The following is a 26,997-nucleotide window of genomic DNA, read 5'->3' on the forward strand; positions in this document are numbered from 1 at the left end:
CATGGTAAATTACAAGTGAACTTTAAAAATTTGATTTGGCACAGATACTGCATGTTTGATGTGTTAGAGTATGATAATCAGTAGCTGTCTGAAGAGGTGATCAGCAGTTCTTCAGTGGGGACAGTTCAAGGAATATAGCACGAGCTACTTTTGTAAAGATGCTGGAACATAACTGTTCTCAGACAGAGAGCTGTCACATTTTGTTTTCTATTTGAAACCAGAACTGGAGCAATCTTTTTTTGTGCACACGGAAAATAATGGAATACTGTTTCTCTCTGAAGAGGAGAAGTAGCTCTGCTCACCTCAGGACAAGGTGTCAGGGTATCTGGAGGTTCACCAAAGCTCTGCCTATCACTCCCTGTGTGATTCTGGGATCACCCTTTTAATCACTGCCTCTCACTGTGAAAATGTATTACATGCAAAATTGCTGTGAAGCTTAACCCATTGCTTGTGAATGCTTTGAAATCTTGAAACCTGCAGTAATATATGTTTTTAATTCATCTCTTCTTTCCAGTATTTTAAGTTGAAATAAAAGGCTAGGAAAGACCATTACAATGAGCAAGTATAATCTTTTGCACATCAAACACCCGATGATTCCTGAATCCCACAGTTCAATTTGGGGGTTGATCCTGTGCAATATGCTTTGGTCCTAATGCAATAAAATGCGCATGAGTACATTTAAGCATGAACCTTATAGTGATTGCTCATCTGCTTAAAGGAAGCATTTGCTCAAACACTTGTGGATTGAAGTCTAAGTACTTGGAAACTAGTGGATTTAAAATCTGTAAGCACTGTTATCTGTGAGAGGCATTGTCACTTGTAATCCTCAGAAGGTGTTCTCATATGGCAAATTCCAACTCCGACTTCATGTAACATCTTCAGCTTTGGGGTGTCTCCCCACAGAAGCAGAGGAAGGACCAGGTCCTCATTCACACTTCCAACTATATCAGCTTGCATAATTAAAGATGATGCCCTTCCCTTTAAAGGATCTTTTATGCAAGTCAACACATTTATCTTTAAGGTAAAACATGAGCTTGAGATTATAACATCTAACTTTATTTCACATTCTGAAGCTTCCAGAGTGCTTGCAAAACATTCAATTCAGACATTGTTTAAACTAGTAGTTAGGTATCTGACAGCCATACTGGTTATGCACCAAACAATCTGTGTTTTTAATCTCCCTAATCCAGGGGACATAAAAAAAATGTTTTGATATCCAGTACAGATTTCAGGAGGAAAAAAATACAGTACATTTAAGCTTCCTTTTCTACATTGTTTACTAAATATAGTGTAATACAAGTAATAATATGCTGTGGAAAGTTCTACTGTAATGTGCATTACAATCCAGGAGTAAAAATTTACTCATCTAAAATGATTTCACTCTCAAGGAACAAGCAGTTTTGGCCAGCTGGGTACACACTGCAGGCCAAGTTGTCTCTTCAAACAGTCCATGAAACTCAATAAGCAAAGGGAGCAAGCTTGAATTCTGCTTTTCGTAGGCATGTTAGAATAGGCAGCATCACCTGTTCTAGAGACAGGACACTGTGAACACACTTGTGCATGCAATGAAGTTCATCAGACTCAGTAAGACTCTAAATGAAAAAAATATTATTAATGAATGAAATAACACAACTTTCTTTCTCCAGAAGACTATTGTTTTAAGTCCGTAGCCTGCAACCAGCCAAATGCAGTTTTGCAGTCTTATCAGCAAGTCCTTGATGTACTGGAACCCATAGTGTCTGCAGTGAAATGCTTTGTAAACTCTGTTAATTGTTGTTCTTCTAGCAATGACATATATGTCTCCAGAAGGGAAACTGTTGCACACTAAAAATAAAACAATAAAAGCCAGTCAGTAAATATATGCAAAATTATTTGCCTTTACAATACGGAATACTTGTGGTTTACAGTAACGCTTGTAAGCTCAATGTTTGTAGTAATATTTGCAAGTGGGGTGATACTGGGCTGGAAGATTGCAGTTCAGAGACCAATGCCAGTGCTTCCTGAGGGATGCTGAGCTTGGCGAAGGGATGCATGCTGCCAGTGTCCAAAAGCCTGGAAAGTAAGATGTTAAGCATTTTGCCCATTCTCAAAAGCTGCTGAATCTTGTCCCTCCCAGAAGACAGATGAGGACTTGTTCTCTCTACAGGAGCACAGGACCAGCCCCCTCAGGATCAGGAGTCCTGTGGCTGGTAGTTGCCCAGCCCTTTTAGGATAAAAAGGTTAATGTGTGAGGACTAGGACTGTTCCTCTACTTGTGGAAATTCTTTATCCTTTATTTGAACATGAAATATTTAACAGGAAACTGATACAATAAGACTTAAACCAGGCCCCATTTGCCTGTGCTGTTTCCAAATCCCGGACTTCTCACATCAGTGCAATTAGTCTCTACTAAGCCAGGGGTTAGCTTGACATGATACATGTATGAGTCAAGAATATGTGTTAACCTCAACTAAATATTCCATCTTTATCTTCATATTCCAACTAATTGTACAATCCCAGTATTCAGCCATAGATGTCTAAAATCTTGCTTTAGTGGAAGACAAGATTTCAGTGAATAATTTGCCAGGAAGAATTAAATGTTGGTACAATTTGAGAAAAACAATTTGAAATAAGGAAATGAGTAATCCCATAGCAAAACAGGAAACCTAATTAAATATAGTTGTCATTCATGCTGCTTATCTTGATAACCAGAACTAGAAAAATGAAACATGAGGAGTTCTGCTCCATACAGCCTTACTAGGTATTAAAATGTGACTACCTGTTCTGCTGGCTGCAGACAGAAAATTCTTTATAATTGTTACCATGCATTTAGTATGTTGTTTGAAACTTCTCTTTGCATGAAGCTTCGTATACTTTAACATTTTTCCCACAGCGGGGAATTTTATACAAGCAGCCCTAACATGGAGTCTTTTAAGATCCTCCACAATCAGCAGAACAGGATGCCTATGACCACAGCCAGGACTGTGACATTAAATCCTCTACAAGGTCTGCACCTAAGGTTCCTCAGACAGAAGGGTTTCTGTGGTTATAGGAAGAAGGTGGGTAATGGAAGGTGTTCTCCGAAAATTTAACATCCTTGGGAAAATACATAAAACCAGAACTTTTTTTTTTTTAAAAAGAAACAGAATAGTGAAATTTGCAGAAATGTGTATATCAGTAATCCCTAACGTGATCTGTTTCTTCAAGAAATGATCTGGGTTTTGTACGGCAGCATTTTCTTTCCTCTAAAGATACAATGGTTACAATTAAAGATACAACACTATAAATATGCAAGCATACGGCAGAGCAGTAAATTAGAGCCAGCAGTGCAAAGACAAGTGATCCCTTGGACGGTGGGATATTGTGCTCTAAGAAATCGCTGCTACCTGCCTCTTGGCAATGTATGTCCCCACAGCAACGGCAGCCAGAGACTTCTCAGAGATCTTCATCACGCACAGAAAATTGTTGAGATGATTGAGGTTCCTCCTGAAATGCACGCGTGTGTTTGCAGCAGGGACCTAGCTCAGGAGTCTGGGAAAGCTTTTATGATGGTTTCATAGGCGGGCGGGGGGGTTTGTGTGGAATGGCAGATGCGGAGGCTGTTGTTAGACCAGTGGAATTCGGGTCGACTTAAGCTGTTGGTGGTGCTTCCCACAAGGGTTGTGGTGGTGTTCGTGGGAGTGAGGGTGATGAGCTGACTGTTCGTCTCCACGGGGAGGGGAGGACACTGCAGGAAAGGGTGGAAGGTGGATGCACGGAAGCTTGACTTCCTGGGGAAAGAGTTGGCTTGTTCTAAGGAGGCTTGCCGCTGGAAGGTGAGGCTGGCGAGGCTGAGGTTGCTCCGACGTTCACAGCTGCTGTTGCGGTAAAATCCAGTCCTGCCAGTAGTGTGGCCATGGGAGGAGGGTCTGGACCGACGGCTGAAGGCTGAGGAGGTCCCCTGGGAAATGTGGGCGCTAGCTCTGCGACGGGACAAGCAAGTGAACAAGGCCCAAATGATCCCTCCAATCACCAGTCCAACCACCATGGACACTGTGAAGGCTATTGTTATCTGCTCTGAAATACAGCAAAAATACACAGCAAAGTTATTTCATTAACTCTGAAGGATTTTCCCACCAGAAAATGAATTGAAGATGGAAGCCTCCTAAAAAGATGAACAAACCCTAAGATCTTTGGATGTAATACATCAACTTTACAACACAAACACAGCAGCTCAGGTTGCTCTGACTATATGGTGTTTTTTCTTTAATTTGCATAATTCAACAACATCCAGAAAGTAGCTTGCATTTAATATCAGTTTCTGTACCAATGCAAGGGAAAAGTCTTTAGCTTCCCAGAATCAGCCACCCACCAGCCCCAAGGTGTGTTATAAAACTGCCAAGCATTTGCTTCTGTGGGCAATATGAAGTGTGGATTTATGCAGACTTGTTGTTCTGTTTATAGACTTTTATGTTCTATGTGTACGTGTTTGCAAACTCACCTATTACAACAGTGATGTAGCTTCTTCTGTGTTCTTAATGGAGTAAGCCTTGTATTTATTACAACATAAGAACATGTCTCAGCCTTTTACTGCTGAGTAACAGATACTTTAAAACCTCATAGTAGTTAATGTAAATTACTATATCCTAAATTATTATGGACAGAGATAAGCATTAGTGATACTAAGTCTCTTGAATATTTCCCATCCCCAATGCCCAATTTAAAGATGCATTAATCTGCCATTAAGAAATGTAAATTTCTAGTTCTTTTATAAATGCTTTCAAGAATTAAGAGATCTGAAAAAAAAAAAAAAAAAAAGAGCGTGGCTAGGATTTTCTCCCCCACATGGTTTCACAATGTGGAAGAATAAGTTTTTCCTTGTATATTTCTAAGAATAGGACAGTTACTTCAAAAAACTTCCCTTACTGTTGCAGCCAAGCACCAGATTTACTGCTGTTCTAAAAAGTTTGGAGATACATTTGTAATCCTGGATAAGGCCTGAAATGAATGCAAAACCTTTATAGATCCCCTCAAAATTCAAGAAGGAATTGGATCTCAAACAAGAAGGAACACTATGTTGACTACTGGTGAAGCGACGAGGGAATAAGTGAAAAAGAGCCATGGGACAGCTTGAAACATGTTTATTCTGTCTGTGCTGTGTTATCATGTTTCTGAAGCATTTTTGCTAAAAAGGAAATTGTATTAATTAGATAGAGAAAGGTGAGTAACTTCTATAGCGTACAGAAGTGCAGGCCAGCTAATGCTGTGTGTAGCTGATCACCGTAACAGAAGGTAGTAACTCCAGGACAGGGATGCAGATGTTAGAGCCCAAAAAGGGCAAGATGAGACTAGGTTCAAAATTTTCCCAGTACGTTCCCCAGTACGCACCAGCAGATACCTTTACTCAAAGTCAGGCCTCAGTGGCTAGCAAGGCTTAAACTTAGGGCAGGTCACTGCGGGAGGGGGAAAGCAAACATTTGCTTTCCTTCCAGCAGGGGAGAGTTAAATGATTATTGGTATAATTGCACTTTAAGAATTAGTTATTGTTACCTTCCTTACCTACCTTGTTACTTTTCTACCTTCAGTGAAAAATTGTTAGCTATGTGATTCATACTTGCAGTTGGGGAAAATTAGCTCCTTGAGCACCAGAAATTTTAGCATAAAATTTTTACAGGGTAGGGACCGCAAGCAGCGTTACATTTGAAGCCAGGCCTTGCTGCTGCCCATGAAACCCTGTCAGAGGGGCAGCATATTCACCTCACATGTCTTTGCAGGTGTGGTTCTAGACAGAACCAACATTATCATGAACTATTGATGTCACCATGAATCTCCTACCCAAGTTTATTCACCTTACATTTTTCAGGATAGACTTGAAGTTCCCTGAGGCCCAGAAAATCTACACTCTAATTAAGCCACTGATATTTTGGATGGCTATATGATCCCACTGTTGCTTTCTTGTAACCGTGGCTTTCAGATAGGCTTCTAACCATTACCTTTTTCAAATGGGATAATAAGGCAAAGACTGGAGAGGATAAAGCATGGGAAATTGTTGCAGAGCACTGCTCCCTTTTGGGAATGCTTTTCTGTCCTTTTGTTCAGAGCTGGACTAGGCTTGACCCTAAAATATAATTTTTCTTTAAGCCCTCATTTTTACAACTAAGAGACTCTTGACTGGTCACGCTAAGTCAAAGGGTGATTGTCTGGTCTGCTTTTTGTAAGAACCCACGGGCAGCATCCTGTGCTGCAACTGCTGGCTGCAGATCGGAGCTCTGCCACCATAAGCAGCCTTCTGACAAACTCATCATGATTCTGCCCTTTATAAAACATCTTCAGAGACACAACAGGCCTTATTGTGCCCCTTTTGGTCAGGAATAGCCTATTATGCCATTTTAATGGATTTAATACATTCTGTTACTGCAAGTTCCTACTCATACTCCTCAAGGTGGGAAGGGAGAGCCAGGACTTAGCCACCTCCAGTTGAGTAAATCCCAGGGAGTGTCCTAAAGACAGCACTTCCCAACACTAGAGCTGCAGTGTGAGTACCCCTGCTGCTGTCCCTGTGTGGCTATGGGAAAGTGGAGCAAGAACTAATCCTTTCTCAGCCTGATTTCGCTCACACCTTGGCTGGAATGCTAGTTACCTTATATTTTGAGACTGCCAAGGGAACCCCCAGGCACAGGGGTCTGCGCCACCACCTGATATCCCTGCTCCTGTTTGGGCTCTCAGCTCCAGCAGGGAGGAGGGGAAGGGCATCTCTGTGGGGCTCGAGTGTAAGGAGAAGGACAGCAAGCTGCACAAGTGTACCTGGCTCTGGGGTTGCCATGCACCATGGTGAGCATTTGTCCCTGCATCCCTCTAGCCATAATTTTCACCACCTGCACGATCAAACCAGCATTTCACACTGTTAAAAGCAGATGAGGGAATTGACAAAAGTATTGAGTGCAGCTCTTCAGTCCTTCCCACGTGCTGTTCCCCTGTGCTGGAGGTACAGCTCAAACAATTATCCCTTCATAATGTCTTCATTTTCTTTCATTTCTTTGATTCTTTTATTTTGCTACCCCTATAAATGAACATAAAAATAGACGGTCAAAGTATTCCCTGGGGAAACTCAGCTGGGTTTACACTGACTATTGCAGTTGCCATATAGTACCCCAAATGCTCCCATTTCCATTTGGACCTACATTTAATCCTTTTGGTTCTTATTATAGAAATATCACTAGAGCCATTGGTTACAGGCACTTTATTCTTTCTATTCCCAGACTCTCACTGACTTCAGTGGGAACTGTGGGTCACACTAATAAGCCCAACTTGCTTTTTGTTCACTCCCTGCAGAGGATGAATTTCACTGAAACGTAATTCAGCTCTAGAAAGTTACACTGAAGAATTGTAAATCTATGCCCATTGATTTCCTTTTTAGAACGTCCAGTGATCACAGCCCTGAGGTACATTGGAGAACACACTACCAAACAGAGAAAAAGATCAAAGGCAGAGTGGGACTTGCTGGACTTGGGATTTTGAGGGGAACAGCTGGCTTTCACAGAGTTGTTTTTCTCTTCCTTAATCTGGGCAGTGCCAGGGCAGAACTAGCCTTTCAGGAGGGTCAGAGCAATACTGACACACAGTATCTCCCAAGGAGCCATTATAGTACCTTATGGTTTCCTAAGTTGCGCATGTCATGGTTTCCTGAGAGCTGTGCATATCTCCATTATCATGGAGATAAAGTAAGGATGCTGCCAATAACAATAACTCCCCAGGTGCTGGTCCCCTAAATATGTTTTGATCTGCATGTTTCTCAGGCTGCTCACACTGCCTGCTCTATTTAATTGTGTCATAACCAAAAAGATTTGGTATCCCACCTCAGTCAGTTTTCTCCACTCTCACCTCTAACACCAGCTGAAGTGAAAGGCAAAGGTTTTTTCAACAATGCACGACAGACTTTGAGGTACAAAGCCAGAAATAAAAGGATAAGGAGACAAAGAAACTGAATATCTTAGCTACTTTACCTTTCTTATCTATGGTACTTCCAATGTGTCCATGCAAAAAAGGTTGGAGGCTCAGAACCCACAGTAACACCTCTGACTTCTGGATGTTACCCCCAGATCTGAACATCAAGCCAGCATGTGTCTGTCAGCCCAACATCTATCCAGATCAGGCAATTCCTTCTGAAGCCTCTCTATTCCCTCCTCTCTGATTGCTGCATGCAATGTTAAGCAAATGTAGTGCTACAGGTTTGTGCAGGGGATTATTTCCTCTGCTATGAAAAACTTTTTCTTGGCTGTTCCAGCTTTCTTTAAGGCTTTCATAACTTTCCAGGAACTGTATATATGAAGCGTTAGTGTATATCCTATCAAGTTGATACCCTCTAGCAAGTTCTTAACACTCTATAGAATCCACACAGAAGAAATTTGGACATGTTCTTAGTAAAGATGATAGACTGGCTGATAAGGTACTTTTCCTAGTTATGGCCCTGAAACAAGTTCTTCCCATCCAGCCCGGACATCAGTAGCAAGGCCAACCAAAGGGAGCTTATACCAATCTGTAAGTCTTCTGAGAAGTGGACTACGTTCTCTCCCTCCTCACCTTGGGGCATACCTCACAAAAAATTAGCAACACGGTACCTACCTAGACTTGCCAGTCCCTGGATCAACCAAAATCTTTATTAAATAGTTTTGCTTTTTGTGATGGAGGATCCTGCCTCTATCATGGAGTTTAGCAGGATCCTTGCAGACATACTCAGGTCAATCTCTTGTTTCTGTGAGGGTTTCATTTTACTTTCATGTGTATAGACCACATCAGATAGCAAGACATCCCTTTGAATTCAAAACATGTTTGCATTGAGGATTCATTTTCCCAAGGAATGTCCCTCTTGCCCTCAGCTCTGCCTGGGTTGGGCTGGAAGAACATTTTACTCCCTGAACTTAGGAAATACTTGGGACTTGCATCTTTCCTATAGCCTTTTGATAAATTCCCCAAGGTGTAAATTTAAGGTGGGCACGAGATCTTCCTTGCCTCATGCTCATAAATGTATACATTTGTAAACTTTTCACCTGGCCAAGTATATGAAGGGGTAGTAGTACCTTTCAAAATCATGTAAGTAGCAGCTTCAATGAGAGCATCTCAGAGCAAGAACCAGGGCAGGGCGGGGGGAAGATGGGATAAAGTACCAAATGCAAAGGAGAGAGAAGTGGAAAAGCATCTCTTAGTCAGGCTGTGCACACGACTTGAATTTGAACTGCATCTTTGCCAATAATAGCTAATAAAGCTAAAAAAGAGCCAGTTAGCTTTCCGAGCATCTGTTCTGCTCATGCTATTGCTAAGCACAAGGAGGCAGAAAACACCCATAGGGTGAGATGATACCTACACATTTGATTTGATTTAGTGGGTGACTTTCAAATATTACAATCTTTATGTTTTGGAGCTGTTAATTTTTTGTTATTGCTTTATTAAAAGGAAAATAATTAAGTAGTTTTATCTTAAAGTTATCAGAAGTGGTAAGGTAGCTTGTCAGTCAAGAATGGCATTGTTCAGCATTCAAACTCAGCTTGCTCTGGAGATGTTTTACTCATATTAAGTTAGAGCAAGATTCTGTTCATTTACTTAAGCAACTGAGTAATTTTCCCAGTTTTCTTTTCTTCCACCTGCCCAAAACTAGCATGAGGCATCGCGTACCTGACATGCAACCTTTATTCCATGTGGGCTCCAGCCAGCTTGTGTGCAGAACGTACAAGCTCACTGATTTCAGCTGTATTAGCAATGAGAAGTATCAGAACATACCACCATGTTGTATAGTGGAAAAGACCTATTTTTATAATTTCAATCAAAATTCTAGAATTCTAAATTTATTTCCATTTTAATTCTTTCCTTCTCACATTTTTGTGAGCTCTCTTTCCTTTAAGTGATGTCATATGCCAGTGACTCAAAACTTGTCTAAGTTAGTAGAGCATCCCTCCCCCTACATACACACACATTGCCTTGACCCAAAGCTGAAAAGCCTTGACAATTGGTAGAGGCTTTGATCTCAGACATGGAAAGATCCAGCTCAGCCTCTGCCTCACCCTATATTTTTTTCCCAAAATGAAAGCTCAGTGACAAAAGCTGGTATAAAAACTGTACAAACCAGGATGGGAATTGATACCTGAACATTGCACGTCTTACCATAGAGCACCAGCTAGTGTATTAAAGTATGAATTGCATTTTACAAATGACAAATCTAGTAACCTGACTAGTAAGAATGGTTCAGACACTGTTTTACGGGAGTCTCGGTGTCTCAGGTTTCAAGTGAGGTTCAGGTAAGTCATAAGCAGATATTCATAACACAGCCTCATTTTTACAAAACCAGACAGGAGCAGCCAGGGTCCATCACAGTTTGAACAAACTTATAGCATCTTCCTACAGCTATAGCAAATGTACGTCTCTAAGCCGGACAGGCTGCAGCTACTCTTCCCCACACATCCCACGCAGCAAGCTTGGAAAGGAAGCATACCCTGGGCTCAGAGAGCCACCACTTTTTCCCACCACAGAAGGTTTGAAGTGATTTGAACTACCTGAAATTTTATGCTGGTTCTACTGACTCCAAGAAAACTTTGTTTAAAGCTGGGGCTGGTATCAGTAGCCAAATCCTGTACTGCTGTTGTCATGCTGAGTTCAAAAAAGCAATTTGTCTGTATCTGACAAGTGTTGAGAGTACTATCTTCCAGATTTTTGTCACTAATTGTATTAGCAAAACAGCCTCTCATTAATCATTTGTAGGCAGCCCATGATTCAGTTGGGTGGGCGAATCCATTGCTGTGTAATATCAACCAGCTGTGATCTTAGTCATGGCAAAAGTTTAAGAAAGGTCACGCAAGACTCTTGTGGAAAGAGTGACAGTGACAGGCTACAACAGCACAAGGTAGTTCAGGTAGTTGTGACGTCCAGAAAACAAACAGAGGAGGATGGTGGCATATGGAAAACAGAATCTGTGGAAAAAAAAGGTGAAGGAGAAGCAGACTGTGCAGGACGTGAGAACTAATAAACAAAATAAGTAAGACAGGCTGCCAGAAATGACAGTGCTCTGCATTCAGACACAGCTTGCTAGAGGGATGTTTTATTCGGCTTGTGCTAGTGCGAGATTCTTTTCTGCAGCAACAAAGAGTAATTCTCCCACTTCGCTTAATAACTAAACAGTTGCTTTTATGTCCAGTGCAGATAAAACAAAAAGACTGGATTTAAAATAGAGCAAAGGAAATAAAAAAAATATATTTCTATCTGTGAGGACAGGTAAGAACTACAATAGATAATCCATGTAGGTGGTGCATCTACCCCCATTAAAGATTTTAAAAACCAGTATCAGTCAAGAGTTGTTGTAATATAGTTAATACTGTCTTGAAAAAAGAAGGTACAGATGACAGCTCAAGGTCCATACTGACGTTATTTTGTGCAGTTTCTAATACTTTCTTCGATCAGGTAATCAAATAGGCTCCGGAAGCGTCTGAAAAATTATTAGGTAAATGGCAAGGGGAAAAAAAAAAATGCAGTCTGTGCCCTTGGATTAATTCTCTGTTTGAAACGCAGAGGGGATGGCTCTTTATTAGAGGGTTAACTTCACCAACGAGCAACCTGCCTAGGAACAAGATTGCCCTCTGCTGGAAATTTGTGCTGGAAATCTGAACAATACATGAACCACCTTAATTCTAATAAAATAGGGTGTCAGAAAAAACCAACAAGAAACATTCCAACGAAACATTACAGAGACGTTAATAGTACCTCAAAACTCAGAAAAACTCTGTATTACATTGCCATAAACACTTAGGACTAGCATTTTGCAGAGGCTTTGAAAGTAAAGTAGACTGAGGCACAGCAAAAGTGTTCAGAAGCTTAGTGAAGTAAAGCTTGTACAGTTTTGTGCAAATATCTGTGCTGATGGAGAAGCACGAGGCTAAGTCTGTTTTTAAAGTCATATTTCTTGCCATCCACAGTGAAGTCCAGAATGATCTCCATGCACCAGAGTACATTTGCTTCGTTTCCTAATACCATAATTCATTGTGATAAAAAGCCAGACGAATAGAATATGCCATCTTGATATCCCACAAGCCAACTCAGAGTTAATGATGTTCCCTTGATATTACTGGCAGTTGATTTTTACTGGAATGATAAATAAAGAGTAATTGTAATAAACGGAAACATCTAAGATAGAGATGTCAGCATGTTTAATTTAATGCCTTTGGCATAACTATATAAAACAAAGCAAAGATTCCTTTATGCAGACAGAGATAGAAACTTTGTTACCGCACGGTTTCATTATGAATCCTAATGCATTACAAAGACAGTAATATAATTTTTATCTTTTCCGCCTGTGCAGCAAATAATCCTCTGGCAAGGCATTCTTACCAACCTCACAAAACCAGAGCATAAGGCCTAAGCTATAGCCTTTGCATGAACCTAAATCAAACAGTAAATCACAATTTGCCACAGTACAATAGGGCATTATAATTACTACTTAATTGATGAGACTATTTCGCAGAGCCTGAGAATAAAATAATTTCTTATATGAACAGAGCATTAGTGACTGGAGTGAAATCTTAAAATTAAGTAGGATTTCCTAAAATTCTTGAAATTAAGGAAGAAATACCAGAGCATGTATGCTACATTTAAGAAAACGAGGACATTCGGGGTTAGAACAAAGCACAAGGTTTTCACGTTGCTGGGAAGACTTTAGGGTAAGGAATACATTGAAATCATCCTCAGTCCCACCACAGCAATGCTGTTGTCTGTGGTCTGAGAAGAGCCTGCCTGATGCAGACACAGCCTCAGGTGGAGCTTGTCCTTACTGTGAGAACCCACAAAAGGCCACGAAGTATTCGTACTGAAAGTCCAAGTTTTATCAGAATATAAAGTAGAACGTTTTAAAAGAGAAAAAACTCAGAGTGACGAGGCACACTCAGTACCTTGAGACACTAGGTATACTAGAAATAAAGACCGCATTTCAGCCTGCCCAGTACATCCTATAAACAGAGGTTCTCAATGCAGTGCTTTTCAGAAGTGCTGCAACTTCTGCATGTTTGCCTCTGGGTATCAAGTGTCTCTTTCTGTCACCTGAGAGGCAGGACCTTGTTTCTGCTCCTTGCCCTCAGCTGTGCAGTCTCTCTCCCTCTCCCCCTGCAACCTGCTCAGCCGCTTCCCAGGAGAGGAGCCATCTCCTCTTCCCAGTTCCATCCCTCTTACCTCCATTTTAAATGTACATCATGTATTAGCATAGACAAAAGGAATGAAACAGATACATACAACATAGTGTCTCAGAAGAAGCTGAAGGAAATCTACTGGGGCCCAAAACTGTAAAGTTTCTCAGAAACACTCTCTTCTCACTCAGAAATATATTGCCTTTGAAACACTGCCACAGGGTATTCTGCTGACAGGTCTAACTTGTGTATTGCTTGTTCAAAAATAGCCATCAATGGAAGTAGTGTTTAGTGTTCTATTTATAGTCTCATTATTTTTTGAGATTGCTAAAACTAGGGTCTTCTTCAGGTGAAAATTAAGAAAGTTGTACAAAGTGGAAGAATGGGAGGAAGAGGAGCTGTTTGTGAACTTCGCTGAATACTGATCTAAAGTACCCAATAAACAAGTATTCAAGGAGCAGGAAGAGGGATCTGTATTTAAATCAGATTTTCCTACATTTTCACTGCAGTAATACCTGAGCTACGTCCAGTAACACAACAAATCTGCTACATTTATCTTGCTTGGGGAACAGGTGTAACAGCGAACATTTTGAGAATACAGAAGGATGTCCATATGTGGTAGTACTGTACTCTTCAATTAGTTAACTGCAGTTCAGAAATTTGAGCTTTCTTTCTCCTAGTACTTCCTGTGTGACCATCAATTAGTTTCAGAGATTTCTCTTGTACGAAATATGTCTGTGAGTATCCACTTCAGTGTGGGCTAGGAGACCTAATTATATTGTACTCACAAGAATCTGTGCAAACACAAGCTGATGAATAATGGTGTCATTTCTAAGTGAGACTGTTGTGGTTTAACCCCAGCCAGCAACTAAGCACCACGCAGCCGCTCACTCACCCCCCCCCCCCCCCCCCCGGTGGGATGGGGGAGAAAATCGGGAAAAGAAGGAAAACTTGTGGGTTGAGATAAGAATGGTTTAATAGAACAGAAAATAAGAAACTAATAATGATAATGATAACACTAATAAAATGACAACAGCAATAATAAAAGGATTGGAATGTACAAATGATGCGCGGTGCAATTGCTCACCACCCGCCGACCGACACCCAGCTAGTCCCTGAGCGGCGATTCCCCGCCCCCACTTCCCAGTTCCTATACTAAATGGGACGTCGCATGGTGTGGAATACCCCGTTGGCCAGTTTGGGTCAGGTGCCCTGGCTGTGTCCTGTGCCAACTTCTTGTGCCCCTCCAGCCTTCTCGCTGGCTGGGCATGAGAAGCTGAAAAATCCTTGACATTAGTCTAAACACTACTGAGCAACAACTGAAGACATCAGCGTTATCCACATTCTTCGCATACTGAACTCAAAACATAGCACCGTACCAGCTACTAGGAAGACAGTTAACTCTATCCCAGCTGAAACCAGGACAGAGACGATTACTAATCTGGAGTATTAGCCAACTCGTGATGACCCAGGACAGACGATCCAGGCTGGAGATTCAGTGTGAAGTGTGACATTGGTGCTTGTCCCACACGAGCCAGCGGTGCCTGGGAGGCTGTGTCTGCTCCAGGCTGGTCCAGATCCTACTTGCCTGGAGACTCCTGCGCTTCTCAATCAATAGAGCCATCAATGGTCTCCATCTTCATTTATACTCTGCCTGTGTAACTTATGCACCTTCCACAGAATCTATGTGTCTGCTTGGTTGGCTCATCCTTCCGTTACCCTGGATAACTGAGAGACGGCATCAATATAACATAATTTTTTAAAGCAAAGGGTTTAAAATTAACAGATGTCAGTTTAATGGTCAAATATGCCATAAGACTGTGTTAAGATGCTGGATTGTGAATTCAAATGTCTGAAACAGGGAATTAATTTTCTTCTGCAAATAAGGTGCCAGAGAAGCAAAGCAGAGGCTTCTGCTGAGGAGCAGAAACTGCCCTGGCTGTTTGCTTCCACGAGCATGTGTCAGAGCCCAAAGAAGTTTTTGCATTGCATTGAACTGACTATTTTTTTCTCCCCTAATGATTTTGCTGAAAATTTCCTAGACATTATTTCATAACAATGTTGTATATATTTCTATTGTTGATGGAGTTTTGGTTGAGGTTATTTAACAGATAAATCTTAAGTTACTATTGTCCCATTTTCAATACATGAAAATCAAACTCACATAAGTCTCTTTTCCGTCTCCTCAGGGAGAAGGGGAATAAATTATGTTAGGAGAACAACTTAGGATTGCTTGGTGCAAATTTAACTACTATACAATAGGCTTCAAAATCTGAATAAGTACCTTTTATTAAGTTTGTATAGGAAGTGAAGCTTCTACCTTGAAAAGCAGGAAAAAATGAAGTTGTCTGTACTAACTGTTATTGATAGTCTTTTCTGATTTTGTTTTTCTTCCCAGACAAAAGGATAAGGTTATGAAATGAAGATAATCTTACAAAGGCAAAAGGGTCAGTCTTGAGTCTTGATTTTACTTTGTGCTCTTCTTTTGTGATTGTGGACATCTCATTCCATCTCCGTGCTTCAGATTAATCTTTTGTATAAGGGAGATAGCACCACTCACAGCCACTCATTTGCGTCACAAAGATCTTTGACTCCTGGTTAAATGAATTACAATGGTAAAATGGGATATTATGGATCAATACAGAGCATTTTTCTTCAACAGGTTCTACAAGAAGAACTGAGGCAGAACAATTACACCTACCATGTGCTGAGACTAACTCTTGAGTATGAATCTTGCCAGGCTCTAGCAGCTGCGTATGCAGCTACAGGGAGTTTGTCCCGCGGAGAAAGCACAGCACTAAGCTCCTTTTTTTTACGTGACACATACACATGCCTACACATTCATTGGTGTGGTGCTTGGAAGAAGAAATATACTTCATTTCCTAAAGATGAGATTCCTGTATGTGGTGGAAAAATAAAGAATGATGCTTCTGGCAGCTCATGTGACAACGGGCAGCACCACATACTCAGTGAATACAGTAGGTGTAATTGCCAAAAAGTGTATGCGCTGTGTGTTTGATTAATATTTAAATAATACTCTGAAGAAACTTTGCCTCTTTCTTCTACTACCTCAGATCTGTGCCCTTCCTGCTAAAAATGGTTAAGCATTTGACAAATCAGTGGTTGTATGGGGGGGTGGGGAAAGCAGGAAAGAAGCAGTAATTAGGATGCAACAAAACACAGCCTGAGGATGACAGACTCACTTTAAAAGAATAATTTATATACAAGGAAGAAATCGTGCTCTGAATAGATAGCGTGCAAGAATAAGACTGGTCTCTCCTCTTCATGACTTAGTTTGTTGCTTTCATCCAACTACAGTAACACTCTTTTCTTTTGGCTTGCCAGAATAAGGGCAAGGAAAAAAATAGGTCCCTCATTAATATCTACTTTTATCTCTCTGACAGGCCTGCACATAAGATCTTGGAATGGATTTACATATTATCTTCCTAAATGTAAGCTCTGACTATTGATATAATCCCCTTTGCTTCAGTATTGGAAGTGATAACTTTCACATGCTTGTCAAATCCTTTACTTAACTGATAGCAAAATGAGCATAATCATATTAAATTTGGAATAGTTTGATCATTCTGCCCCTTGAGAAGACAGTATACGATTTATCTGATAAATTTTTATGTAGGGTTTATACAAAACAATAGTAGTCTAGCAGTTGATACAAAATGGTACCTCCAAAAGCTAGCTGGAAAATAAAATGCAGCATAAGGCTAAGACACAGTTCTGTCTCCTGGAGAAATCAGTGTGGGCAGAGTACGTTTAGGTTTGACATATGACCTTGACTCCTGTCCTTGATGGAGCACAGAGGAAGTGGTGGCTTCCTACAATAGTTTGGCACCAGCATAAGCAGCATTAGAAGGTGCAGTGCAGCATCTCTTGCCTGGCTGCTTCAGGCTCCCTGTAGCAATCCTGGAAGACAATGAAGCACACAGACACAGCCGCTCCAGCAAACAGTACTGCCACATGCATAAGACATCCAACTGAAAAGCTGCATACACACCAGCCCTTCTCAAACACAGCTGAGGGGGAACAGAAACATGGTGTATCCTGAAGCTGAGAGGGGGAAGATGAGCAATGCCTTCCTTTTTAATTACCTCACAAGTCATAGATTTATTTCTCATTTGGTGTAAGAATAGTTCTGGAGGACTTCAGAGGAGGAGCCAGGGACCCTGAGTGTTAGAGAGGAATGAGATTCAGGGCTGTCATGTTGCCACTGAAGGGCTGATGTTCAAACACAGCTGCTGCCATTGCTAATGCCTCACCATCACATGCTATCTTTTATCTTCCTTCAGTTAAAACCACATCCTTGTTGCCATTTCTCTCAGTATTAGCACTATTTATATGGAAGCTGCGTCCTGTTTGAGTCACTGGCCCAGGCTGCTCTGCTGCTGCCTTGTGACACATCCCAAGTCAGCTCACACGGTGGTTGGGGAGCTGGAAACGAGAAGATCTTCTGGTGACCTTGACCTGGTAGATAGGACAATAACCCTCCTCCTTGGAGAGATCTTAACAAGTTCAGGCAGAGGAAAGGTGGTATGTGTGGGTGTCCCTTGCCTCAGCAGTCCTCTAGCTACCATGATCATTCTCAAAATTGCGTGGAATACTTAAATCAGCTTCTGACCACCTGAGCACTTGAGAAGTGATTTAGTTATGTGACATTTTCTACATCTCTATCACAGGATTTTCATGTGGACCAGTATCTCATCTGAAGGGGAAAAAAGAGATTGCCATGGCGAAATCTCTGTTGCTCTGGAAGCTGTGCAGCAAAAGTTACTTTGATGCTGCTGGGCCTGGGAGGATGCACAACCCTACAGCCCTCTCCAAGAGGTGAAAAAAAAGTCTGTCTCAGGTCCTATATAGGTGAAGCTAAGTTTTACTGATGTTGCCGTTTTTTGTTTTTTGTCTGTGTACTATGTTCTCAGAGTCTGACTGAAGTCCCAGTGTGTGGCATTTGTAACAGACAAAACCAAAACGGGTCCCTGTCCTAAAAACTCTGCTGAGCTGTGTAGGATTTTCACAGTCCTGATTTCTGCAAATTCACCATACAGATACATTGCAATTATTCTTCAGCAATATGAAAAAAGTTACTCATTCAAATGAAATCTTTGGTTAAGTAATCTGGAAATATGGCTTCACTATTAAATTTGTGGCATCATGTAACATTTCACTGAGGAGCAGGAGGGAGAACTTGTAGGTACACTAGATTTAAGACTGGTAATAAGAAGGGAAATATTTCAAGGATGTAACATTACCATAAAGATCTTCTTGTCTTTCATAGTGTTGTTGAAATGTATCATATTTTATATCTGTGTTGTACATGTGCTCCTCAGACAAATGTACTTGAAAAAACTGAGTGTGTTTACAGGAAGAATTTGCAAAACCAGAACCAGCTTTCTGTCTGGTTCTGTATCACATTTTACCTCATCCTCTTTCTCTTGACAATATTCCTACAAAGCAGCACAAGGAAGTTTTCTCCATTTTTCAAATAGGGACCCGAAACCTGGAGGAACCATCTGTCTTATCTTCCAGCAACCCAACTAAAAATCTGCCTCCCAGTATGCTTATTCCCACAAACATCTTTTGGGGGATCCAGCCTGCTCTATGTTCAAGTTGACCATAGGAAAATAAAACAATTCTAGTTTGTGAATTTGGGAAGAATCAATGTATTTTACTCCATGTTAGGATCCTTACATGGGAGGAGGCTTTATGTCACCATTGTCTTTACTCAACACAGCTACACAGCCACTAAAAACCAGGTATGCTTGCAGGTGCATTATTTAATAGAATTGGGGAAGTCTGCAGCCCCAAGGATGTGGACTGTCCATACCAGACTGACACAAAGAGGTATAAGCATATTCTACTTCTTTCTGCAGTATACCTTGTATTATGCACTCACACCATTCACACAAGTAGAAATTTCTAGTGCAGACAACATTTTGCACATATTTTAGAGGAATAATGTTCTAATTAATCCATCTGATCAATATCTTCTGGGCTAAGAAACAGAGAAAAAGTCTCCAAGGCTCTATTTTTCCACCAGGTTTCCTAGCCATTTCATGCAGCAAATTCTGAGAGCTTTCTGACTAAACTAGGAAATGCATCCCGCCTTCCTATTTATTATTTTATGCATTAGACTACCTTTATATTGGCTTGTCCAAATTCATTTGCCACTGATGTACTAAAACCAATTAATGAAAGCATTTGGATTATATGCTCTTCAAAACAAGCTCTTTTTCCACCATCCGTAGATATACTTGGCTGTGAAATGGGAATGAAAGACAAGGTCTTAAGGGCATGGAAAGTTAGCTTTGGAGATGTACAACTTTTGCTTTTTTTAAAGGCTCCAGCTTGAATAAATAAAGTAAAGTATAAGTATAGTAAAGAATAAGTAAAGGAGAAAATATTAGTCAGAAGATGGAAGGTTAGGCAAGCAATAAAGAACTAGCAGAGCTCTAGAAAATCTATAATAACAAACCTCGAATTATGAGCCATGTATTTGGTCGGAAAGATAGGTGGAGAGCTGGAAGGAGGGTTTGTTCACATACAGTTGGCTCTCATATTAACTCCATCATGACGGGGACAGAAGTCTGCTCAGTGATTTGAGTCCTTTAACACCACACACCATGAGGTAAAGCCCTGAATTGCAAGTCTTGAGTGATGGATCAGTATCCCTAATGAGCCAGAAGCCAGACTGTGAAATTCAAATGTTAAGCAAACAGACTTGTTAAGGTAGTGCATGATGAAGCACTCTGGGAAGTCTGAGCAGGAAAGTTGTCAATGTAGACATAGTCAGTGTATGCCAGATGGGGGAGATGCAGATTCAGTGTGAAGACTGCATTTTATATACATATATATATATGGCCACCTGTGACATGGGAGAGGTATTAATACAGCCTCCTGGCCAAAGAATTCAGATATATTTTTTCAGATATGTTTGACTTCACCAAATCAATATGGATCATCCCTTCCTCTGATAACATTTGCTGGGACCATTCTGCTCCTTTCCCTCTCTCTCACCATGTATTGATGAATTTGGCTTGCTTTTAATTTTTTTCTTATTGGGTAATTTTGTTTATTGTTTATATATTATTTTAACTAAATGCAAAAACGCAATGAGGTTAAAGAAATTCAAAATTGACAAAAAGTCAGTTATCATCGGAATACAATTTTCAGTTATTGTCCCCAGTAGTAGTACAAATGGAGAACTGCTTACTTAGTCATCGAAAATACAGTGTGGTATTTTGGGTCATGGCAATACTCATATTTGCGCACTAAAAGGCTCTATCCTCATTTTCAGTCTCTGTTTTCTGAAGGAGGACAATGTCCTACTTCTTTGGATAAGCACTGGAAGGAATTATTCCCTAAAATACTAGAGGAGGAGTGCATCATGAAGTTGGAAGAAAGAATTTTGCCTCTCCCTCTCTCTCTTCTCCCATTGGGGCTGCTTCCAACAACGGGAGCCTGTAAAGTCTGAAGCTGTTTGTCTCCAGCAGAGTGATTTCAAAAGAAAGAAGCTCACTTGTTCACATCCCCTTTCCAAACTTTTGCAGGCACCAGTGATCTAACCCAAAGACTCTGCAGAAAGAGTGAAGGCATTTATTCCTTGTGCTATGAGCTCCTTATGATGTGTGATACACTGCCAAGTATTGCACTTTTAAAATCACTGGGGTTTTCCAAAACACAGAGAAGTGACAAAAAAGAGACCAACTTCAAGAAAACATTCCAGTTGATGCAGTGTCTTCAATCACCTTGCTCTATTTTGGCTGGCTGTCGCAAATTAAAATACCAGGAAGAATATGCACGCTAGGGTGAAATTTTGAAAAGGGAGAAAAGGGAATGGAAGAGAAGAAGAAAAATAGCAATTCAGGAAATACATCCTTGAGGTTGATACTACACCTGAACCCAAGGCTCTAAGTTTGTCATGTTTTCCTCCTACTTTGTTCCACTTCAACCCTGAAGGTTTTCTCTACCAAGAAGGAAATCTCCAGTGGTGTAAAGCATCTGTAAGTGGCTCTGTGTCATGCCTTCTCTTCCTCCTATCTGCCAGCAAAGGAATTGCATCTTCAGCTTAATGAAGTCCTCTGCCCTATCAGCAACGCCCAGTCTACCAGGATAAAGGCCCTCTGGGGTACTCGGGTTTATGCTGGTCTTTTCCAGCCATCAAACTAGGAAGAGCAGTAGCCTGGTAGAAGCTACCACTGCCACATCTGCTGTCAAGTGCTACACAGCTGGCTCCAAATTGGAGCTGTTATGTGTCCACATCTCCAGCACGACAGCTGAGGCAGCTCCCAGAGTCTTTATTTGCTGCTGCTAAAGCTAGACTGGAAGGGTCCAAAGTGTGTGAAGAGGAGCAAAGGGAATGAGGAGAGACAACCCAGTGGGTATGCTGGAAATGCATTAACAGAGTCATCAGAGTGGAAGCCAGCAGGCTTAACCTGGCCACCACACAGGTAGCCAAATGCTTCTTTTCTCACTTGCAAAGGACTGCACTGGATTTGCCGCTCTTGCTTCTACTCTGCCATGGCTACCACCCATGAAGGATCCCAGAAGAGAAATCAGGTCCCATGGCTGTCTAGGTTGGACTTTCCTGTGTTTGACAGCTGTGTTACTGGTCATGTCAGTGCTACCCTTCACAAGCAGTATTTCAGTTCATAAAAAGCATGACGCAAAGTCCTTAACCACCTTTATTACTACACTACTAACATGACATCACAACACAGTGTCAGACATCAGAATATGTTCATCCCTAAGGACCATCTTTTCCAGCAGAGTATATAGTCTGACTTCTTTCAAGCAAACAGACACATTTTAATGAGGAGATCAGTGGGTTGTGGGAGGAACAAGGCAAAATTTGACATTATATTTAAAACCATGAGTGCATTTGTAGCTTATGAAGTCAAGTGATAACATTTAAAGTATTAGTGCCAGGCAGTTTGCAATCTTAAAATGCTGGAAGCCAGCAGATTGGCATTGTTTCCACACACTGGACAAGAACCACCCTGGATTCTGATTCAAGAAAAGAAAAAATGTCCTTAATGTTTTTAAGGTATTAAATTGTAATGTTGCATTTTTAAATAGATAGTTAAGAAAAACTAGACTGAAGGATAGTCTAGGGATCTGAGTTTATGTTGATTAATATCTGCTTACACTTTTTCTCTCTGCTGCTGTCATATTGATCAAATGTACTATTTAAATTAAATTTCCTGATTTGAAAGTATATTACTATCTGCACTGGAGAAATAGGATTGTCTCGAAGCCATTTATTGTATTTAACTGTGCGCGACTGAAAATGCTTTTAGGAATTACAAGAAATGCACTCCTCGTTAAAATGGAAACATCTTTGCTTCCACTGTTAACTTACAAATCAAAATTAACTCAATAAAGACTATATTAAAACATAAAAAATGAGATTAGTAGTTGATGGATGGGTACCAAACCCTGAATTTCTCACTCAGCTATTGCCAAACCTCCTTTTGAAACTACCAATAAAAAAAAAAATAAATCCAGATTCTCTGTCTACAGTCCCATGTGATACCAACGGTGCTGAAGTTCAGCAGAGGCTGGCTTTAAGTGCTTCTCTTCCTGCCTCTACCAAAGTACTGTACTATGGAATCCTACTGCAAAGTAGGTGACCGGAGGTAACACAGCTTCATAGAAGCTGGCACCTGAAAGAGATGAGCTCCTGCATCCTTGGAGTAGGTCAGACAACTTGTCTGAAACAGGCACGTACGTCTACAAAGAGCACGCAATGTCTGTAGTAGCGAACAGCTCTAGCAAAGTGAGAATTGGAATCCCAATTTTGTGCTTGTGACACATTACACAGAGGATATTTGCTGACAGGGCCAGGAGCTCTATCATGAAACTCGTGATCTAAAACCAGAAGAGGAGGTTAATATTGCATTTTTATTTTTTTTCCAGCAGAACTGATTTTGGGCCAGCAAAACTATTGGATTGCTGCTTCTGTTTGCTGCATAATTTAGCATTCCAAAAATACTGCAGAATGATGATGGTGAAGACTGAATTCAAAAGAATTCCTGCAAGATCTGCAGCTACGCATGTTATCGACTCTCCAGGCAGTCACTGACTCTACACTGAGCTTGCAAAAAAGTGTGCTAATTTTTTTTTTAATATTATTATTTGTTAAGGTCTTTGCATGAATATAGAGAAAGGATTTAGACTACTTAGGCAATCCACGGAGCATGGCTTATATCAAGGTGCATATATATTGTTTTTATCTACACAGCTTTATTCATGTGCACTTCCACTAGCCTGGAGCAGTTATAAAAAGATTTATATGTGCTCACACATAAATAAGTGGAGGACAGTTTAGTTTGTTCATTGTTTTAAAATTCTTAGAGTCACTTCTAAGATGCTATTGTGTGAAGTTACAATTGGAAACTGGACAGCTTTAGAAAACAGGATGCCTGTATATTTTCCAGAGTAAGGAACCAGCTGTTAGACAATAGATGGCTTATAAAAATGTGAGAGATTAAATACCATTATGAATAGTTGCTTTAACAATTTTTACAGCATTTCTTTTTTTCTCAAAAAGTTAGTTCCTCTCAGAAAACCTTTGCACACATTTTGAACTTTACACTTTGGCCGAGTCCATGGGAGCCGCTGAGAAGTCACACAGGCATGGAAGAGGATCTGCATCTTGGTAACGTATTCACGCTCACAGCACTACGTGGTGGGTGGCTTAGAAAAACAGTGAAAGGAGCCTGTAAGCCATATCCTGAAAAATCACAGTTTCAAGTACTGCATTCTCATTTAATAGAGAACTCCATGTTATTTATACCTATCATGTGCAGTTTTATTTTCACCTCAGGTCATGTATCTCCAAGGATGTCAGAAAATACACTTCTATCATTTTAAGTGAAGTTTCCTCACAGTGAGCTTGTGTCAGCCATTGTCTTCTGACACAGACTATATACCGTCCCGCCCTAGTCTACCACATATGATACACCTACAGGAAAGGAAGAAGTAATACTATTAACTCTTCTAAAATCTATCAGAAAAACAAGAAAGACCACGCAAGCTCCTCACAAAACCTCAAGCTGTGAGGCCCATCTGCTGTCAGAGTGTAAGCAAATGGGAGGTGATCAGGGCTGGGGACAGCAGCAGTCCCTGGCAAGCCAGCGGGGCAATGCTGGTGAAAGGAGATGCTGGCCCTGTTAGCAGTGAGAGAGCTCATGCATGCCCTGCTCTGTGTTGTCAAAAGCAGCTCTTGACTTTGAAGGACAGGGGCTTGGCGCACCTGGAGAAGTACCTTAAATGGAACGACAGGGTAACAGCAGTGCCAGCAGGGCCAGCCACATGCAATAGGCTGTGGAATTTAAACATTTGCTTCTTAGGTACTTTTTTTGACTCTTCATGAAGATGGAGAACACCTTTCCTAAGTCTGAGCAGTATGGTTAATGAATCCTTAGAGTTTCATATGACTTTGCTGTTTCTTGTGGATGTTTCCGTGACAGTAAAGCAATAATTTACCTCAGAATGAAAGAAAATCTGCAGTAACAAGGGGCAGCACCTTTTACACAAGGATTCTTAAAGTACATGTTGATGAAAGCACTTTCATTTTTGTTCTGAAAGAGCCATTTTAGAATTACATGTAGTTCCACTCTACAAAAATGATTGTTATTCTTTAGAGTCCAGCAGACAACCTCCAGACAACAAGAGACTCTGAAACAGTAATAACAGTATTTTTTCCTCAGTTAATCTGTAAGTATTTTTCAAAGACGTTCAGTAACATTATCCTACTCTTTAGTCCAAGACACAAAAATGAAGTGAGTTGCTCATGGTGTCCCGGTAGGAAAATATATGTGTCACTGCAGGAAACATGTGGATGGCATTCAACAGATTCTTGTTTCTTATGCTAAGGAAATGGAGGAACTTCTTTAAATCTTCTCATATAGTTATTTTCCACTCTTTTCTCAAGGCATTTCTATGCAACAAAACTCCTATTTTGCTAATGCATATTATTTTTTAGTTTAAGTTAGTGCACAGATTCTTGGAGGGGTCATTGCTCAATAGCAATAACATAATAGACAAGACCAGATCATATGATTCACTCTAATGCTAAATGCTAATACATGTTAATGTTAAACATAGCAAGCAATACAGCTTTTTGGATGGAAAGGTTCTCCACAGTGGTTGCACAGAACACTTTAGGATCAAGTCACTGAATCTAATTACCTTGAAGGAATTTCAGTATAACATATACTTCCACCTCACACTCTATACATTTCAGTTAATGAACCATTCCCAGGTTTGGGTGAAAGAAAACAGTCTTAATGGATAATAATCAAAACATACATTGAGGAAAAAGCAAGGAAAATCTGATCATGAGGCACCACAACAAATTACAAATAATTTTTCATTCTGGAGGAGTAAGAGTTTATTCCAAAGGTTGCAACACGTTTAGTTTTTGCTATCTCTTTTTTCTTCAGAAGATGAAACAGATCATGTCTGCCGTGTAGGTACATCCATTAAACAGTTGAGAATGTCTACCTGATCTAAAACATACTGAAGTCAATAGACACCTTTTCAACTGACTTCAGTAATGAATTTTGTCAAACAATCAATTCTGCCCTGGCAGATCCTGCTGTCTTGATTAGTTTAAAAACATGATAAAACTTTGTCAAGGAAACATTTGGAAAACAATCTTTTGTACTGCAAGAAATACAAAATCTATTAATTACTTTTGCTTCCAACATGAGGCTTAAAAGTATCTAGACGTATTTTTTGAGGCAGTCACCAGCGAATCTCAGCAGCTACTTTAACAATACTCTAGAAAAAAAACCAAAATCCTTACCCCAAAACTTTGGTGGCCATGTGATTGGAGAGTAAGTACTGTTTCTATCCATAACATCCAAATAACAAATATAGAATGGTATGTCCACAGAGGAGCAATGGGTTTCTGAACGTTTGAGATTTAGCAGTAGAAGCAATGCTTTTGTGCTGCCAGGGAACTGTGTTGTTTGCCTGAAAGGAAATGGATGTATCACATTTCCTGCTTGTGGACTCGAATTAGCAAGTGCTCGCCTTATCTTGGAACACCACATGGTTCCCCAGACGAGGAAATAGTTTCCTTCTCGTCATTTCCTCAGCCAGAGCAAATTGACTCAGAACAATACCAAATCTCCTCCTTCGCTGAAACTTTTTGAACCCCAAAATGTCCAGAGATAGAGAGATGAAAATTCCTTTGTCTTTCCTTTAATGATTTTCTATGTTGAAGACTGTCCTTAAACATTCAAAAGCACTTGTATTTGGTAGGAATTTTCAGCAAGGAAGGAATGTGACAGGAAGATTTTGATACACACCATTCCATTAGTATATTAACTTAGGGTATGAGGATTGTTAAAGTATTTGCCATTGTTCCTTGGCTAGTTTGAGGAACTAGCTGGGCCTGACAGTGTAACTGTCGGCATTAATATTTTAATGAGCGTACTTCAAATTTCCTTTGCCAATTCTTTTCCTTTCCACACCCCATTCTAAAATATGAGTTCCGTGCAACACAAACAGGCTTTGAGCTAATTGTTTGGACAGTTTTAATACAATGCAGTGTTAATTCCCTGTTGGAATTTGTAGATACTGCTGCTAAATATAACAAATAGCAATAATAACAGCCCTACAAAAGAAAATAGCCAAGATATTTAATGACACAGACCCAGAATTAATGGAGAATGTATGGGGATCAAGGAAATATATGATTTTGTATTTATGTGATAAATTCTGTAGGACCTGATTTTAACTATTTTCCTCTTAAATATATGGCAGATAATGGATGTCCATAAACATTCTGCTGTGAATGTCAAACTCTGTTCTCTGAAGAGTTGTATGAGGTTTTGTTTTGCCCATTGTTAAAAAG

General features: G+C 40.4%; 1 protein-coding gene across 2 annotated transcripts; it reads right to left on the reverse strand.

The window, feature by feature from the left end:
* Positions 1-1,034: 1,034 nt before the first annotated feature.
* Positions 1,035-26,191, reverse strand: MYCT1 (MYC target 1). 2 transcript variants are annotated; one of them, XR_008234788.1, is made up of 3 exons: positions 25,942-26,191; positions 3,366-4,035; positions 1,035-1,824 (listed from the first exon to the last, which is right to left on the reverse strand). XR_008234788.1 is itself a non-coding variant. In XM_052784696.1 (2 exons), the coding sequence occupies exons 1-2, from the start codon at positions 26,189-26,191 to the stop codon at positions 3,503-3,505; spliced, it is 783 nt and encodes a 260-aa protein (XP_052640656.1). In that variant the 3' UTR covers positions 1,035-3,502. The 2 variants fall into 2 exon arrangements, 1 of the variants encoding a protein (XP_052640656.1); XM_052784696.1 differs by having other exon boundaries at positions 1,035-4,035.
* Between the last annotated feature and the right edge of the window lie 806 nt (positions 26,192-26,997).

The sequence above is a fragment of the Harpia harpyja genome, chromosome 4, assembly GCF_026419915.1.
Source record: "Harpia harpyja isolate bHarHar1 chromosome 4, bHarHar1 primary haplotype, whole genome shotgun sequence".
Lineage (NCBI taxonomy): Eukaryota > Metazoa > Chordata > Aves > Accipitriformes > Accipitridae > Harpia > Harpia harpyja.

Excerpts from the sequence above, each read along its gene's own strand:
- MYCT1 (XM_052784696.1), bottom strand. The coding sequence starts at position 26,191 with ATGTGGTGTTCCAAGATAAGGCGAGCACTTGCTAATTCGAGTCCACAA. Across the intron at positions 4,036-25,941 it reads ATGGCCACCAAAGTTTTGGG|AGCAGATAACAATAGCCTTC; the intron begins GTAAGGATTTTG and ends GCTGTATTTCAG.